The sequence below is a fragment of the Sinocyclocheilus anshuiensis genome, unplaced genomic scaffold (assembly GCF_001515605.1).
Source record: "Sinocyclocheilus anshuiensis isolate Anshui unplaced genomic scaffold, SAMN03320099.WGS_v1.1 scaffold637, whole genome shotgun sequence".
NCBI classification, from domain to species: Eukaryota; Metazoa; Chordata; class Actinopteri; order Cypriniformes; family Cyprinidae; genus Sinocyclocheilus; species Sinocyclocheilus anshuiensis.
Genome location: NW_015539816.1, coordinates 2,854,324 through 2,873,068, shown reverse-complemented (window position 1 = coordinate 2,873,068; position 18,745 = coordinate 2,854,324). Strand labels below are relative to the sequence as shown.

The 18,745-nt window shown below is 37.7% G+C and overlaps 1 protein-coding gene across 1 annotated transcript in view; it reads left to right on the top strand.

The window, feature by feature from the left end:
• The window catches only part of LOC107683968 (transcription factor IIIB 90 kDa subunit-like), a 65,344-nt gene extending 48,587 nt beyond the window's left edge, over positions 1-16,757 (top strand). The window contains exons 17-19 of the mRNA XM_016480074.1: positions 12,818-12,872; positions 15,302-15,485; positions 15,852-16,757. Of these exons, the coding sequence (XP_016335560.1) occupies positions 12,818-12,872; positions 15,302-15,485; positions 15,852-15,889 (277 nt within the window). The 3' untranslated portion in view covers positions 15,890-16,757. The remainder of the gene's footprint in view (positions 1-12,817; positions 12,873-15,301; positions 15,486-15,851) is intronic.
• Positions 16,758-18,745: the final 1,988 nt, after the last annotated feature.

The following is an 18,745-nucleotide window of genomic DNA, read 5'->3' as shown; positions in this document are numbered from 1 at the left end:
ACCTTTCCCTTCCATCTGCACTAGAGTCACAGAGGGAGGTTGACCCAGTCACAGCACACTTCTCAAGCTGTGTCAGCAGGAGTCTTCTCCCACTCATCTTCCCTGACTGACTCCAAGCCGTTAATGGAAACTGCTCTGTCTCCTGGTGGCATGGGGCAGATATGCATGTACAGATGTTATTGTGATTGCAGGTGATTAAACCTCCTGTGCACTTTCCTTGCCACTGCGAAGTTTTGATGGCTTTGTCGTACACAAAGCGCTACAGGTTTTGGGCGAAAGCTGTTACTAAGCAGCGGTCCCTTTGATGAGAAGAAAATTGCTACTTGCTCCATGGAGGCTTCGCGGCATGTCAAATTCTTCGTGTGTGATCGGTTCAGGGCGTTCTCACTCCCACACACTGTTTTGTTTGGTGGTAGGCAATGATTAAGAAGTCGCTTCAACAGTGCCATGGTTGGTGACTGTGAATAATATGAGTGTTGGAGGCGGTTTACAGGATACTTTTAGTGTATTGCACATTTGTGTGTGCATGTATTTTATATGTAATTTTGGGGTGTCTGTTTAAAATGTATACACTATGGTTCAAAAGTTTAGGATCAGAAGTCTCTTATTCTCACCAAAGCAGCATTTATTTGATCACAGAAAACCGTAAGAACAGTAAAATTCTGAAATTATTTTGGTATGGATTTTTAAAATGGATTTTAAAATGTAATTAATTCCTGTGATGACAAAGCTAAATTTTCAGCATCGTTACTCAAGCTTAATTGCATGATCCTTATTAAACTCTATTGTTTTTGTGGAAATCATGATACATTATTTTCAGGATTCTTTGATGAATAGAAAGTTCAAAACAAAACAAATGTCACTTTTTTTTAATGTCACAAGTTTTATTTAGTTGTATAATATATATACATATAGGCTTTTGTCTTTCGAACACATTAAAATGCACAAATTATTTTTTTCTCATCTGATCCTCTTTCACCTAATATATTTACTTGAAGTACCCCTGAGATTTTAAAATAAATGTTTTAATAATTAAGTATCACATTTGCATGTTCATGGTTCTCTGAGGCTGGTTATGGTCACATGACATGCAGGTAAACAAATTAAATATTTCATGATTTTAGTAAATGTTTTATTTTGATTGCTTTTATAATGACTTATTTTAATTAAAAAAATTTATGATTAAATTAATTATTATAACCACCTACAGTTCCTTCACAAAGCCCAGTTTGGAAAACCTTGACATAATATAATGTTTAATGCACTTCATGTTGTTAATAACAATGAATGGAAAATATTTTCTTAAACTTTGTATTTTTATAATATGGTACAAGATTATCCTATTTAAATCAATGCGATAAACAAGATACTCAAAAACACCTACTCAAAAGTAATCTAAAGTCACAACAGTGAAATCGGGGACAAATCCTCCCCTCTGTTGATCTAGACTGCTAGAGGGTGAGATATAAGTAGGATAATCACACCTTTCTTCTCATCCATGGATCTTTATTTCTCTTGAAGCCTTGCCCCCGAGTCAGACCCCTGGGGGCCTTCCTCAGTGGCCTGCAGGAAGTGTGATAAGATGCCTTGTCACCACGAGGTGTAGAAACCACTGGGCCCTAATTGTTGCCTCCTCCAGGGTCAGATTGCAGTTCTTTCCTCTGTATCTCCTCCATCATGCTAGATCTGAGAGAAGGAGCTGAATGCATAATGGCTTTGTCCTTCAGGAAGAGGATGCTCTGTGATTATTTGTGGGGAAGCTTTTTTGTTGTATGTTGCTGCTGTTCTCAGCACAGAAAGACTCTGTGTAAGCTTCCCCACTGTTTTATATGAGTTCAGTGATATTTGATGGTTATTATTGATATTTTTCTAGCTGTGCAACCATTTTAAGGTGGAATGAGGTTCACTCCCAAAGAGGTAATAGTGGGTTTGGCTATTATAGGTCATTGAAGACTAGCTGTAAAGTAGTTTAGACACTGGTTTGAACACTATTGCCTGATGTTTTGGTTTTGTTTACATTCTTTCTATCCTTCACCTTTTCACCTTTTCTTTGACATATTTCTCGTGTTTCTACTTGAAGCTATTTTTGAAATGGTTTAAGAATTAAGACTGGTTTATATTTGTTTTAAGCATGAATAAATGCAAAAGTGACGGAGTATTCTATATTTTAGCTAATTAATTTTGAATTATTTATGAATATTTGCATTTTATGTTTAGACCTGCCCCTCAGTCTGCTCTCCGACTGCCCCTACAATTTAAACACTTATACCCCCAGCTGGAAAGCAGGGATTACAGCTGCATAGTGGCACCCAAAGCTGGTGGAGGAGAGCCTCCACCCATTACACTTCTCTCCCCCCATAGATTTATTTACACAAAGCCAGCTGCCGTGTGATATTGGCTCAACAGAAATATTACTTCCCCCTGTCAGATTTCATCGACATGCATTATTGACAGACTGGCATATGGGCCCGGTGGAGCAGAAGTGCTCCCTCTGAAATGGCTGAGTCTAGGCCAGCTTTTTTTCACCTTTTTTTTTTTTAAATTAGATCACACTAAGAGCCGTTTAAATGTGTTGCCTAGCTACAAAGCCCATAAGAACACATCAGTAATAGTGGAAGTGTTTAATTTCCGCCCTACAGCCTTCAATGTGTTATATATAACCCATATGTGAATAGACTGTTAGCTTTGGTACTCAAATACATACTTTGCTACTAGAATTACATATATGTAGCTGGAAGATGAGGAAACAACTGTATAAATTTAGACTAGAAGCACCAAAGATTTTATCCAATGTTATTAAAGCAAAAAGCCATGAGAGGATGTGCATTACATTGATTCTAGCTTAAGTAGGCCATTCTGTGGCATGATTATAGACATCAATGTTCAGTAAATACTTTTATTAATAATCTTCGTATTAAGAATCATAATAAACACCTTCTCATAGTCTTCATAGTCTTCCACCAAATAAAATTGTTTGTCAGCTTCACTGTAGGCTGTTCATGGTTTACGGTTTATGGTTATAGTTTTGAATTTGTGGTTGCACCTCATCCATTTGGAATTTAGTGTTAAACTGTCTTTATGTTATATATTTATGATTATAATTATTATAATTTTATAATAGGTATTAAGAATAGTATTAACTATAATATTTATCTATATCTATTTAATCTAATACATTAATCAAATAATCAAGTCCAACCATGTTCAGTTATGTTTATATGTTTATGGAAACATGCTTTGGACTGCATACTGAACAACTCTATATGCTTTTGTTTGCTTGCGCGTTTATTCAAAGCTTTATCTCTCACAGACCTGATGGTGTTTACATCAGTGCTTCATTCTGCCTTTGAAAGAGTCCTGGGAGATCCTAGGAAATTATTGATGACAGAGTAGTGTTGGGATTGATTGTTAAGTGGGCAAATTTGTCTTGCATGAATTCGCTCCATTAGCCAGCTCATTCACCATCTGGCCCGGGGGGGGGTTAAACCTGGCATAAGGACTGGGCGTCCTCACCAGCTTCACCCGTTCGGCCCCGAGGGCACCCCGTCTGACCTGTGGATTGGCCCATTTTTACCTCCTCCTGAGAGGTCATGAGAGGGACACCCAAAATGTAGCACTCTGTTCAATAATGCAGGTCATCCATCTGCTTCTGGTGATTTACTTTCGGTTAAGATGTCACAGTTCTGTTCTGCAGATGTACCGATTTTGACTTCACACTTTCACCTGTGAAAATCCTGTGAGGGGGAAGCAATGCACAGATGCTACCTGATGTTGCAGTACCTCAGACCTCCTGTGTACAGTATATCTGAAGATAATGCAGTGTTTAGCCACTATGGTTTTGCTAGGCTGACAGACTTTTCTCAATTTAATGAAATGCATTACTCAGTATATTAAACTGAACCTTGTGTTCTGTCATATTTAACTCAGATTCAGCTGTTTAGGTCCTGCTGAAAGATCATCCTCTTTTTAAGTTGGTTTTAAGCTGGGTGCGCGTTGGGATTTAAGAGACATTTCAGAGATCATAAAAGATTTGGTTTACACGTGCAAACTGATTAATCGCCTTAATGATATCTTTGTCTCAGATGAAGTTCTGACAGTATCACAGTCATCATTTCAATTTTGTATGTAAATGAGGATGTCAGAATGAACACAGACACTGAAGACTTCAAATGCCAGTCAACGCTGTCAGTTGTGACCAAAGACTTACTGTAGCTATATGTATATCTCACAGCCTGACATAAAAGATGTTGATGTAGCACAGTCTGTATGTTCACTCTTACAAAAATCTCAAAATGCATATGTTCACCTACTGAACTGTCGTCATGTTTTATTCAGTCTCAACAGAAATGGAGGCTGAGAGCGTATTTCATAATGGCACTGTACTTTTTATCTGTTACAATGATGCTGAAGGATAAACAAAAATTGTCCCAGAAGCATTTTATTATTTTATACTGTTAAAAAGTTTGTGGTCAGTAAGATTAAATGAATAAATAAATAGACTTTCTTTTAAAAAGTGCTTTTGTTCAGCACGAATGCACTAAATTGATCAGTAGTAAGAATAAAGACATTTTTTATAAAGTTAAAATGAAAAAAAAAAAATCACAAAATGTTCTTTGAGCAGCAAATCATCATATCATTTTCTGAAGGATCACGTGACACTGAATACTGGAGTAATGATGCTGAATTTTCCAGTTTTGCAGGAATAAATTGCATTTTAAGATATATTAAAATAGAAAACTGTTATTTTAAATTTGAATAATATTTTACAATATTACTGTTTTTACTGTATTTTTGGTCAAATAAATGCAGCCTTGGTGAGCATAAGAGACTCAAGAAACATTAATAAATCTTACCAAACCCAATCCTTCGAACAGTGGTTTACAGCAATGTTGCTGATAAGTGACAGTGATATTTTAATGCTCAAGTCATCAGTGTCTCGATGTTCAGAGAATCAAGATCCTTGTCTGTAACCAAATTTGTATTCACAATGCACTAATTCATACTAATGAGACACAGCATACAAAAACGAGTTTAATTTAAACAAAAAGTGTAAATTCAATCAACCTTGTTCACAATCTCATGTCTTACATATTTGGTTTGTGGCCTTAATGTGACCCCTGTTTTTGGCAGACCAGTTGCCCAGGAAGGTGCATTAGCAAACGCCACTGCATCTCACTCCACTGTAATTCACACTTAGCTCACAGAGCAAACACACAGCTACTGACACCATTGGTCACTTACCTTTCACTTTTCAGAGTGTGCACACACAATACTGAATGTGTGCTTATACAGGCCCCACATTTTGACCTGTAACCTCCAAACACATACAGGACCCTCGCGGTTCCCAGCGGTCCAGGTCCCATGCCAGAGGCCATTCAGCTCAGTGTCACTCTCAGTCATGCGTGTAATATGTGAGTGTGGCACCCAGGAGGCTTATGGGGGATTGGGTTGTGATGTGGTCAGCCCCTGGGCTGAAGGGGCAGTGCTGTGGAAACAGAGACAGAGAAGACCAGAGTTCAACAGTCATATTTAGAGCTTGTCCTCGAGATACACTTATCTGAACAGTCCTGCTCTCTGTCTGCTTCTCGCATTCTCTCTCTCTCTCTTTCTCTGCCGCTCACTGATCTGTCATCTCTGGGCTGCAGATGCCTGCTATTAAATGCATAAAAGAGCTCTTGAAGAATAATTGGATGTGTTTACAGTGTTTTGCCCATCTGACACTGGAGTTTACGCTGTTAATTCTGCCCGGTTAAAGGGCCTCGGTGCCGCCCGTGAGCCGAGCCAGCTGATTGTAATGTGTTTAGAGAAGAGCAGACGGTCCATCATAAATTGCATCCGTGATTTATAGAGGCGGCCATGGGAGGGTCAGTGTTCACTGTACTCCGGAGCCAGTGTATGTCTGTGTTCGAGCAAGAATGTCTGACATGTGCATCAGATTGAGAGCTAATGGCTCTGATCCAAATCTTGATGAGCTGCCTGGCTGTCTGCTGTCTTCATAGGCTGCCTCCTTCAAAAACACTGTATTCTGATGTCTTACATTTTATAGCATGATCACATTAGCAAAACTTCAGTGAAATTTTTTAGACAAAGTAGTTCCATTGTCAATAGTGTAGTGATGCATTAAACACTGCTTACTTCACTTACTTCTAAACCAAGCAGCTTTGTATTAGTAAAAACGGTAAATGAACAATTTGAAAGTTCAACAAATCAATGCAAAATTCCTAATCCTGTGGATTCCAATTAAAATGACATGCAATTTCACTGTAAAAGTGTAAATGTGACAGCACCTTAACTCTAGATTTTGTGCAGGGCATGCCACAGTGGCCATTTTTGCTGATTTTTTTTCTGTACCATTGTCTGTGAAATCATATTGGACACACAGCTGCACATTAAATATCTTCCAGTTGGCTGTGGCCAGTTGTTTATCACTGGCAGATTGTCGTATCACGTCTGTTCAGTACGTGATGTTAGACAACATCCTGATTTATAATGACTGTTTGCACAGCAAGATTTGACTTTGGATCACAATGGACCCGTTTCACATTTCCAGAGGTTCTTAGAAGTGGAAGTTGTCATTGAATGGAAGCCACAACCATGGGCGGAGCATGTGTAAGGCTTAGCCTTCCCCTGGCCACGGGGACTTGGGGCAGAAATGCCACTAAATTGGACAAAAATGCCCCTGCACAAACAAATTAAATCTATTACGTCTGTTGCTAACAAAGTGAATATGAATAGACAGTGTCGATTGCGGCATTAAATTAAAATCTGCTCATGTTGCACCGTATTTCATTTTAGGCGTTTTTACAGTGTTGCGCATTTTAACCAATCACACACAATTCTGTTGAGCTTAGGAATGCAATGGCTAATCAGAGGCATTCAGATGAGTCATCGTTGAAACAGATCAGTTTTGTTGAGTGCGCGCACATTCGCTGACTGAATTCCGGACTCTTGCGAATTCTCTCATCATAAACAACAAAGAGCAGATGTACGTACAATGTAAGTAAGAGATTCATTTCACAGTGTATACAGCTTCAGTGATTATAACGATAGTTTTGTTTTTTTGAGAGTGCTTAAACTCGCAATAAATCAATGTTAGTGATAATGTCACTTTCTATATATAATTTATTCGCTGTTTTAAAACCGTGGAAAGGAAACGTTATATAATTATCCATTTCTAACGTTTTTATTAAATTGTAATCAAGTTAAATACAAATTCAGTCATATTACACATTTTTTTAACCTACATGACACCCATGTCTGGTTCTTGCCTAAAAAGACGGGTTTATGGTGTTTAATACATTTGGCTGCTTTTAGCCTTACCTTGGAGTTCACCCTCCGCCTATGCTTGGAGAGCATAAGAGACTTTGTCCAAAAACATACAAAAATCTTAAATGCAAACATTTGACGGGGTAGTGTAAAATTGTGATTGTTTAACATGAGGTCAGTAAATAACTTACCTTTTTATGATTTCATATTTTTTGACATTAAAATGTAAAAAATGTATTACAAAAAATATATATATACTGTAAGACTACAAATGTGCAAGAGATGTGTGGATGAAGCATCTCTACACAGGCTAACATTTCACATAACTAACTTGTTCTGCTCTTTTCTCTGAGACAGATAAAAGGAAAACAGAGCGCGTGGAGAAAAAAAACCTATGAAGATTGAATTATCGATGAGCCCAAATTCAATTCGCCCCCAATAAGTGGATATCTGGAGAAAAGTCTAAACCTGAAAATGCAGCATGTAAAAAAATGCAGACACGCTAACCTGTAAGTGGGTTTTCAGATGCGTTTTTAATCAAAACCTCAACCCTTAAAGCAAGAAGAAAATAAGAAAAAGATAAAAGGGAAAGGGAGATAAAAATAAATAAATTGCTTCTTTGCATGGATATTTGGCTTGAAGAGAAGCTGAAAAATAGACAGAATACCTACACCTAAATGAATTTCTACGAGAGTTAACCAATAATAGTTCAATTGTGTGTCATGTTCATTTTTAATGCATTCATTGTGCCAAAAGTACATTTGCTATTATAGGTAAGGTGGATGAAAGCTTTAGGTGGCGCAATGTAAGTCCCAGTCTGTTGATTGAATATGTTTGCACCACCCAATTACTATAAAATGCAATTATAGTTCGCATTGATTTTAATTGGATGCACAGTGGACAGTCGAACGCCAGGAGCGGAGACAAGATCACTGCTGGTGACTAAATCTCTTTTACTTAATGCCTTGATTAAACCCATCACCCTCCGCACTTAACAAAAGCAAAACAATTTTGATACCGTCGATCAGCCTCTGGGGAGTCCAGAGAAGCCAATTAACCTTGGTTGCCATTTACTTTGGGATGAGATCTGAGGGAACTCTAACCCAGTGTGTCATCTGTTATCTGCTACGTGATCTCATGGGGAAAAGCTGGCATAAACCTCGTAATTAATTTTTCTGGAACTGGCAGCATTTTTAAAAAGTCAGCTGGACCAGTGGACTTTGGGGTGGCTGGTATGAGTTCTGGCCAGAGGTCGTGAAGCTCAGGAACTTTGAGCGTACTTGTGTGTTTTTAAAAAGATTAATTGGTGGAGTTTGGAGCTTCATCTGCATTGGCTTGAACGAGTGGTCCAAGTGAAGCTTTAATGGCATTGCAAGAAAATATCACTCACATACGCGATGAAGAAAGTCTAGTGCAAAACTCCAAAAAGCTGGACAATGCCTAAATATATTTGCAAAGAGAAAACTGAGGGGAAAATAGCTTGAAAATGTTCCAGGAATATTTATTTAGCTTTATTTATTTTTTATTTGTTTAATTATTATTTTTTTTATAATATCACTATACATTACAAACATTTGTCTGTAGTTGACTGATTTTGCAAAAACTGAAGCTGAATTAAGAATGCTAATTGAGGTAGTTGACAGATACTCTTGATATGCCACACCTGTGAGGTGGATGGATTATCTCAGCAAAGGAGAAGTGCGCACTAACACAGATTTAGACAGATTTGTGAACAATATTTGAGAGAAATAGGCCTTTTGTGTACATAGAAAAAGTTAGATCTTTGAGCTCATGAAAAATGGGGGCAAAAACAAAAGTGTTGCGTTTATAATTTTGTTCAGTGTATATATAATTTATTCGCTCAAGCATGTTAACTAGTTTTCTGTAATTACATTCCAAATTAATATAATACAAATTATAGTGTTATAAATGTACATTTTAAAAATGAAAATGTACATTTATAACCAGTACATTATTAAAATTATAAATATTTGTACAATTTTATAAAAAAAAAAACTTTGGCGAACCCAGTTCATCCCAGGCTCCTAGTCCCGGCTCGCGGTCCTTTCCCATTCCTATCCCCCCTCTCTCTCCCACTTCATTTCCTGTCAATGTTTACTGTCCTATCCTAATAAAACACAAAAATGGCAACAAACAAAAAAAACAAAACAAAAAAAAAACTTAATTTATGATGTAAATAACTGTGGAAACGCGTCATCACAGTCCATGAAAAAGTTCCATTGCTAAACTAACACAATACTTTAATAAAATTTATAGTACACACAAAATAATGAGAGAAATAATAAAAATGATTATTTATATTTTTACTATGGAATAAACTACATTTAAAATATTTAGTGTTGTCTTAGATTTTGGTTAAATTTACAGTGGTCTCAAATTCAATTCCTGAAGGGCCACAGCTCTGCAGAGTTTAGCTCCAACTCACACCTGCTTGGAAGTTTCTAGTAATCCTGAAGACCTTGATATGCTGGAACAGGTGTGTTTGATTAGGGTTGTAGCAAAACTGTGCAGAGCTGTGGCCCTCCAGGAGTTGAGTTTTAGACCAGTGGGTTAAAACAAGGAGTCCATTTTGGTGCCAACAGTTTGAAACAACCTTATTGTACCGGGTTATCAGCTTTGTTATGGGTACTGAAGGATGGGTTTAGAAAAGTGAATCTTGCTGTATGGACTAACATGTAACATGGACACATACTGTCTGACAGATATTACTGAAAGCTGCCTGATATTCTCCGTGGCAGCCCATGCAAACTGCAAAAATGAATCTGACCACAGGTGGCTATATTAGTCTGAGCACTTTGAGGCGTTCTCCACCTGTCAGTCATTTTGAGCAGCCAGGATAGCTGACATTGGGTTTGGAGGACAGGACTTGTAGAGACGGGCGGTCTAATTCAGTAGCAGAAGTTAGTGAAGCGGCTAACATCCCTCTTAGCACCTTTAAAACAAGGTAAATAACAGTAATTACTTTACTTTTATAGCAGATGCGCTTTACTGTAGTGTTTTGAGGACCCAGTTACAGCTCAGTCGACTCCACACAGCAAAATGATATAAGAAATGAAGACTTGTTTACAGAGAATATATCTTGAATTAGGTTTATTTTCCTTACCCCTGTGGTAAACAACTTTTTTTCTTCTTCTTGTTTTTAACATTTAAGCTTTAAATGAAATCATGTGAACTTATGTTTAAAACAATGGAAAATTAGTCTTATTATTGTATTTGCTTCTCAAGTTAATCTTGTTTTATATATATATATAGAGAGAGAGAGAGAGAGAGAGGGTTTTTTTTACTGGAAAATAAGAACTTTTGATTAAGAAAGTGATTTTTTGGGCCCTTGATTTGCCCTTGAAGGAGGAAAACAACCTTTCTGAACCTTCTGCTCAGGTCTTCCGCCTGGCTCGTTTTTAGCAGCATTCTCACTCACTTCAGCTGAGCTGCTGCATTCAGTATTGTAAGATTATCTACGTTTCTCAATCCCCGCAAACAGAGGCATCCGATACACAATATGTGCTCTAGATTTAACTGGAGGCCATTTCACTTCCATGGCTGAAGATTTGTAAGTGTATTAGTCACACTTGGGTTGTAGATCTGCGTCTCTTCCCAAGACTATTCACTCTGCGAGGCCGCTGTGGGTTTATTGTGTTTTCCAGTAATGTGTTGGATAATCCTAATGCTGGAGTTATGTTGAGGATGTGTGCCAGGGCCAGGACACTGGTGCATGGAGCAGATCTGGCCAGAACAGACTCGACTGGGCTCTGTCTGGCCAGCATGCTGCAGATGGCTAATGTAGGCCGCCACTCCTAATGAGTAACGACAAAGGAAGCCCCTTATGTGGGCCGCCCCTCCTAATGAGTTACCACAAAGGAAGCCCCTTTCTCAGCATGTACTTTCTCTCTCGCTCACTCTTTCCGTCCTCCTCCTCTCTTTCTTAAGTAGATTAATTAGCAGCACTTTCCCTTATCGGCCAAGAAAGTGCTCTCGCTAAGTCCTCAGGGAGATCTCACCAGGGAGGCGCAGTCGCTGCCCAGCTTTTCTGCACTTTATTTTGTGTTTATATGCCTGTGTTAGTGTGTATTTGTGTGGGTTGTTCTGTGTATTTTGACAATATTATGAAGCTGCTTTTGCGTATACAGTGTTCAACAATACTTTTGCAAGTACACAATAAATGTACATGCGACATAACACAATGGACAGTTTACACCATTCATGTCTTGCTACAGCTTTCCAAAATTTATGGATTTTTGGCTTGCATCTTCAGTGTTATTCACTATAAAGCACCCTAAATCTTTAAGAGGCAACTTTCTATAGACAGTCAGTGCTGTTTTGCATATTATTGTGTAAATGCTTGCCCAGTTATAATACTGTTTTTATGCACAGTCATTCTAGCACATTCAGGTGAAGCTCTGGGCATTCGAAGGCACGTTACACAACAAACCACACACAATTTTTTGTAATGTGAACCGTACTGTATGAGATCTGGCAAAACTGCTTTTAGCCATTATGCCCGGAAATCTGTAAACTTTTCCAGGTTGAAATGAGACAAGCTATAAGCATTCAGATTTTTTTTTAAATCTGGTGAAAACATATCTTTTTAAGTTAGCTTTTGAAATTTGCCATTTAAATTATTATTATTATTTATTCATAATGAAACCCATAAGACCTATATCATCTTCAGAACACTTTTTAATGACTTTAATGTTGCTGTCTATGCAGGGTCAGAAAGCTCTCTGATTTCATCAAAAATATCTTAATTTGTGTTCTGAGGATGAACGAAGGTGTTACAGGTTTGGAATTACATGAGGGTGAGTAATTAATGACAGAATTTTAATTTTCGGATGAACTATCCCTTTAAATAACTTATCTATATATTCTGGAATGACATGAGGGTGAGTAATTAATGACAGAATTTTAATTTTCGGATGAACTATCCCTTTAAATAACTTATCTATATATTTTTCTTCTGTATTATATGTATAAAAATCATCAGTCGTGAATAGACAAAACCTTTCATTGCCATTGTAGCACTTTAAGCTCCAAACCAGCTAATCATAATTGTGACATAAATAGCAGTCTGTCTTCTCGGTTTTCACTGGACTAACATGAAGCCAGATCAAGGTCATTCTCATTTCAGAAAGTTCCCTTCTTCCTCACTCGCATTCCCCCATCAAACTAATTAATGTTTTATACTGGTCTCTTTAATATTAGCCCAAAATAGTGCTGGTGTTTGATGTTTAAATCCAGTCGCCGGGAAGTGTAAGCTAAGCATTTCATCAGCGCGACAGGGCTTCTTTAGCCCCAGTAGTGCAGGTCTCAGTGTGAATCTATTGCTTTAGATATGCCTCAGTAATCTGCTATGGGGTGGGAGTAAAGAGGGGGCAGGAAGTATGCTTCATATTTTCATATTTTTAGAAGGAAAATTAGGCCGGTTATGAGCTCTTGAGCTCTTATGTCAATGTATAAGCTGCTCTGAAGAAGGTTGAGGCCACTGAAGATTCACTAAATAATTATTTTATTCTTTCTGCTCTCCTTTCTTTAGACTCCGCCCATTAATATCATCCACACCCAAGAAGAAGACCACAGCAGCCACACCGGTAGGTTGAATGAGTGCCTTGTATTATTACTTCATATTTTAATAGGTTTATTTTACATTGGACATCAAGTGGTAATCTAACATTACTGAAATGTATTTCAAATTTTCAAATTTTAGTAGGCCCATCAATATGCAAAATTTAATTTTATAAATGTAATAGTTGTCATAGTTTTAAATGTTTGGTTTGAAATTTGATGATTTCAGCCAATAATTCACACAAAACACCTGTCATCACAAACCATAGTTATTCTTGTTGCTACCAATTCGATTGGAACTACAGCCCTGGACATTAAAAACCAAATGTATAACTATGCACCTTATTTCATAACTCAAGATCTAATGTGATTACTGAATGACATCCCAGTGCAGAACTGTTTGTGGTCTGTTTTCTTGTTGCCCTAATGAACAATATTTCATGAATATCAGCTTAGTTGAGGTCAAATCAAATTCACTTGACTAAACCTACTTGACTTCAGTGGTAAATCCATCACGATAATCAAATACTTCATAGCTAAATGTCATGGCAGTAAATATCGAACCAGCATATTTCACAATGCTGGGTAAATATGGCATATACATTTAATTGAAAGTCAATATTTGTGATAATGTTCAAGGCACAAAATTTGATGGATTGCCTCTGTGCTCGCTGGGTCTTAGTGTCTCTGTTCAAAATAGTCAGGCTTAAATAAACAGCAGTGTGGCCTGAAATGCATGTACAAATAGACAAAATAGCTGTTGTGGGGGGAAAACCACGCACAACATGATTGGAGGGGTCAACTTTGCTCTCGCAGTGAAGCCCCCCGCTGTCTCATCCAGGTTGCTGCCAAGATGTTCTGAACTAAATCATATAATGTATTTTAACAATTTTATATAATGTATTGTGCCTTTCTCAGAGAGATTCAGAGGAGAGTCATTCTTAACAAAGAAACATTAGCTGTTCGCCCTTTTTTCCCACAAAACAAGAACAAGCAGAGCATTCATGCAGTGCTTGAGACATGCATTAGAGGTCTTAGTTCAGATGTCATAAGAAATTGTAGAATGTATTAAACAGAAAAGTACTGGAATATTATCTTTTATCTTTTTCTTAATTTTCTTCTTCCTAATGAGATCATGAATGCCCCAGCCCAGATTCTCTAGTCATTAGGCCTCTGCTTATCTCTGTGATCCCAGCCCGGGTTACTCACTCTGGGTGTAACCCACAGGTGAGCTGCAGGGCGTCTTCTAGGCGTTTGCCAAGCTTGGCAGCCCCTATTACAAGAACCCTGCTGCTGCTGTTTCCCCTTAACTGGCACTGCCTGAAGAGCGGCCTCACAGTACAGCGGCAAGACTTTCATGCTCTTCCTCCGTTTTTCACAACATGATAATTGATTTAGGCCTCTGCTTCCCCTGAGCTGTACTTCCTTACACAGATGCCTGCTGGGAAATGTAGCCCTGATTCACTTGGGCTCGTTCTTTTCGATTTAATCTGTTTTTTCCTCGACTGTGTAGAATCACTATTTTTAGTTTTTTTTTTTTTTTTTTTTTTTTGGACAGAGAGTAGAAAATGACAGGAAATTATTATAAAGAAAAGAAGCGGAGGGGAATCAGCGGAGGTTGAAGGCCAGAGTCAAACCTGCATTTACCACATGAGCACCATGATTCAACATGTCAGATGCTCTAATGCTAGCCACTACACTATGGGACAGAGTAAGAATCAGTATTGAGCATTATTATAGAAAATATTTGTGAAAAAGAGATTAGGAGTTGTTGCAGGCCAGATTCAAACTTGCATTTTCCACATGAGCACCAAGATTCAACATGTCAAATGCATGTATGTTAGCCTCTACACTATAGTGCTGACTAAAAGTAGCATTTAAATTAATATAATATGGAAATTATTTAGGATGAAATAGGGAAATGTTATCAGGACTTGTTGCAGGCCAGATTCAAACCTGCATAACCCATATGAGCAGTTTTTTGAACATTATTGTGGAAATTATTTGGAAAAAACAGGAAATGGGCTCGGAACTTGTTGCAAGCCAGATTCAAAACTGCATTTCCCACACGAGCACCTTGATTTAACATGTCAGAAGCACATTTGCTAGCCACCACACTGTGATGCTAACTATGAATCAGTATAATGAACATTATTATGGAAATTATTTGGGGCAAATAGGATCGGGACTTGTTGCAGGCCAGATTCGAATCCACATTACCCACATGAGCACCACAGTTCAATTCATTAGATGCACACTTCAGTATTGAACATTATGGAGATAATTAGGCAGATTGAGGGGGAATGGGATCAAGACACATTGCTGACCAGATTCGAACCGTAATCACCAACATAAGCACAACGATTTATATCTGACAGTAGAATTTCAGGGAAGCATGGTTAGTTTATATACAAATCTGTTGTCTCTTATTTTTCTAAAACATTATTTATTTCAGGTCACTCCTAGCATTACCATGATGTTGCCTCCTGCAGCCCCAGAGCCCACTCCGGCCCCCACCCCTCCCCCCGTGTTGGAAAATGAGCCTGTGGCATATGAGGAACCCGCTGAGGAGGAAGAGGAGAATGAGGAAGAGGCAGAGGAGTCTTGCATTAGCGCCATGGAGCTGATAGGTGGAAATGGTTAGTATATCACAGCGGATTGTAGTCGTGTCACTGACAAGGATAATGAAGTCACGGCTCAAGGGTTCAATGATCAAGAGTTTCCTAGATTAGTTCCAAGGTCTGGCTCTTCATTTTGACAAATTGTGTAATGCTAAGTGGGCTGTAACTCTAGCATTTGTGGCAGACTGCATTTGAAGTGTTTATCATCTTGATAAACTGCTCCTATCTCTGCTCCTCTGCAAGTCATACATCTACAAATAGTTGCTTATCACAGTAGTGTCCTAGTAGCAGTCTACCAATATAATTTGATCTAATCTTTAGCTTTCTCTTTTTTCAACATGTATCCAGAAGTGACAGAATTCATTACAATCTTTCTCTTTACAGACTACGGATGTGAAGCTGAAGAAGAGGAGGTATTTTAGACTGCACCGTATCGTCTGTTACCTGAACTTCTCATCCTCCTATTCACTTCTATTACTCCCTATGGCAAGGAGAGGAGAATTTAAGGCACATTTGAGACACCTATAATATGCTGCACGTTTATGAAAGGTCATTCTCCCTCACAGTGCATTATATGACTGGTTAAACTGCAGCATCTGGGTGATGAATGAGCTACAATGGGAGAAGGTGGCTGGCAGCTTTAGATTGAAGAACATAAAACCATTTTAGCACTTTGCTGGTGTTTCACTAAAAGTTCAAGAGACAGGAATCTCTAAAGTAGTTTCCTGAGTATCTCAGAAAATTTGTTTTACAGGTACAGGATTTGAACCTGTTGGTAATTCCTGAAAGGTAATTTGTTGTACATTTACATTTGTTGTACAACATTAATTGTAAATACATAGTAGGAAGCTGTGACAATGTCACTTTTAGTGTTTTAACTTTTTATTTTATGATATGTCTGTATATATGTACATGTAACAGTGTTTTGTGCACTGTTATAATTCATAATTCCATGAAAAAGTAAATGTTCCTGTGTTGGATTATGATACATACTAATGTATTTTACAGCTATGTTATGACCCTCATTTTTTAACTGTTTTCATTAGATCATCAAATGTGGATTTCAGAGTACACAGTGAAAGCAGAATATTTGAATGTGTATGTAAATAAATTCACATCTGTTTAGGATGTTTTAATGATGATTTTATGGTGCTTTTGCATTCATTTTGATGTTTAAAACCCAACTCCCCATTCATTGTAGTTAAATGGAAAAGAATGAGAGCACAGTCGTCTTTTGTGAATTCTCCTTTTATGTTCCACTGAAGAAAGAAGAAAAGTCATACAGATTTGGAACGACATGACAGTGAGTAAATGACAACAGAATATTTCATTTTTGGTTGCACTAATCATTTAAATTGTGAATTCAGAGTTCATTTCTTTATATGTTTTCCCTACATTTCCTTTCTTGTTTCTTTATATATTTTTCATGTCAAGCAAATAATGTACAGTATTACCTTACAGCTGAAATTCTTAAATGTTTTTTGCAAGCTGAACCTCTTTGACCTGAAATATTTACTTGAAGTACCCAGAAATTTTATGTTAATATTTAAATAATTAAATAACACATTCCTATGTTTACAGTTCTTTGATCACATGACATGCAGGCAAACAATTAAATTCTTTCATTTTGATTTTATTTTGAATTTATTGTCATTTTTATACCTTAATTCATCATTAGCTTTTCATTAACTCAAAAACCACTTGCAGTTCCCTCACAAACCCCAGTTAGGCAAACCACAGCATGCTACACATCTACACAGACTTACTTCCCACATGCTACACATCTGTGATACAATTTCTCAAATCAGATTTGTTCAGGAGTCATGGTCAAGGTGGTTTAAGACTTCGATTCATCAGTGCTTCCTGAATTTCATTAGAAGAATTGAGCTTAATGTCTTTGTGCGACTGTGATCCGAGCATTCAAGAACCACAACAGCTGAAACATACGAAACCAGTTTTCATTTGTGAGTAGCCTACTGTAATGGCTAATGATATAGATTTTTTATGAGTCTGTGGTCAGACGAATACCATGGGCTTTGCCTGTGGCTCATATACCCTGACAGAGCTCATCAACAGATAGCTCATTAGAACGAAAGCCTCCAAACAGATCCAGTAGAACCATTTACCCCTAAACAACCATCAGCCTCTGTGAAAGGCCATATTCATACATGGTGGAGCAGTATGCAGCTATCTGGAGGTTTAAGATGTGTTTGCTTTCGAGAGTATGGGGAAACTGCAGCCCATTAAACCCGCTCTGCTGATCAGACTGAAGAGTAACAAGACACTATAATGGTCTGCTTCTGCAGTACTGCAGTCTGTCACTCACATCTGATTTGATTTGTCCACAGATGCAGGCTCAGGGTGCCCTTATACTTCAACTGTATCGGGTTCAGTTCTTCAGAGCATTGTGTTCAAATTGCTTCCCACTCTGTCTGGCTGTAGACCTACTCTGGTTTCAGTCGGGCTGGTATATTAATCACACGGTCCTCTCGGAGCAAGGTCAACATTGTGATTTTAACATCCTGTAGATAATCGCAAGGTATCGCTGGACTGTGTTTCATAATTACCAGCCCAAACTGAATTTAGTTATGTTTCCATGCAGCTTGTTAAGGAGAGTTATGCTTATTACCCTATTTGTTACTTTTTTTAGAGATTGTGCTTGAAGGATGATGACGAAGCAATGAAAGAATCCCGTAGATTTGCATTGAAGGAGAGATGCGAGCAATCTGTTGAACTGAAGGTAGGGTATTTTGACTTGGGCTATTAAAAATTTCGGCCCCGCTTTATATTAAGTGGCCTTAACTACTATGTACTTACATAAAAAATTAAGTACAATGTACGTATTGTGTTCATATTGTATTACAAAACACTTTTGCTGCTATTGAGGTGGGATACGGGTAAGGTTAGGGACAGGTTTGTTGGTATGGGTAGGTTTAAGGGTGGGTTAAGGTGTAAGGGATGGGTCAACTGTAATTATAAATGTAATTACAGAAATTAATTACAGATGTAATTACATGCAGGTATTTTTAAAATATAAGTACTATGTAAAAACATGTATGTACACAATAAGTGCATTGTACCAAATTATTAATTTAAATGTAAGTACATAGTTGTTAAGGCCACTTAATATAAAGTGGGTCCAAAATTTCTTGTAGGTTTGACTTTCTCCCTAGGTCTGTAAAAATGAATGCATAACGTAGTTTGTCTACCTAAACATTTAGGGTGCTTTCATACGTGTAGATCGATTGCTTTGTTCCGAAACAGGGATTAAAATTATT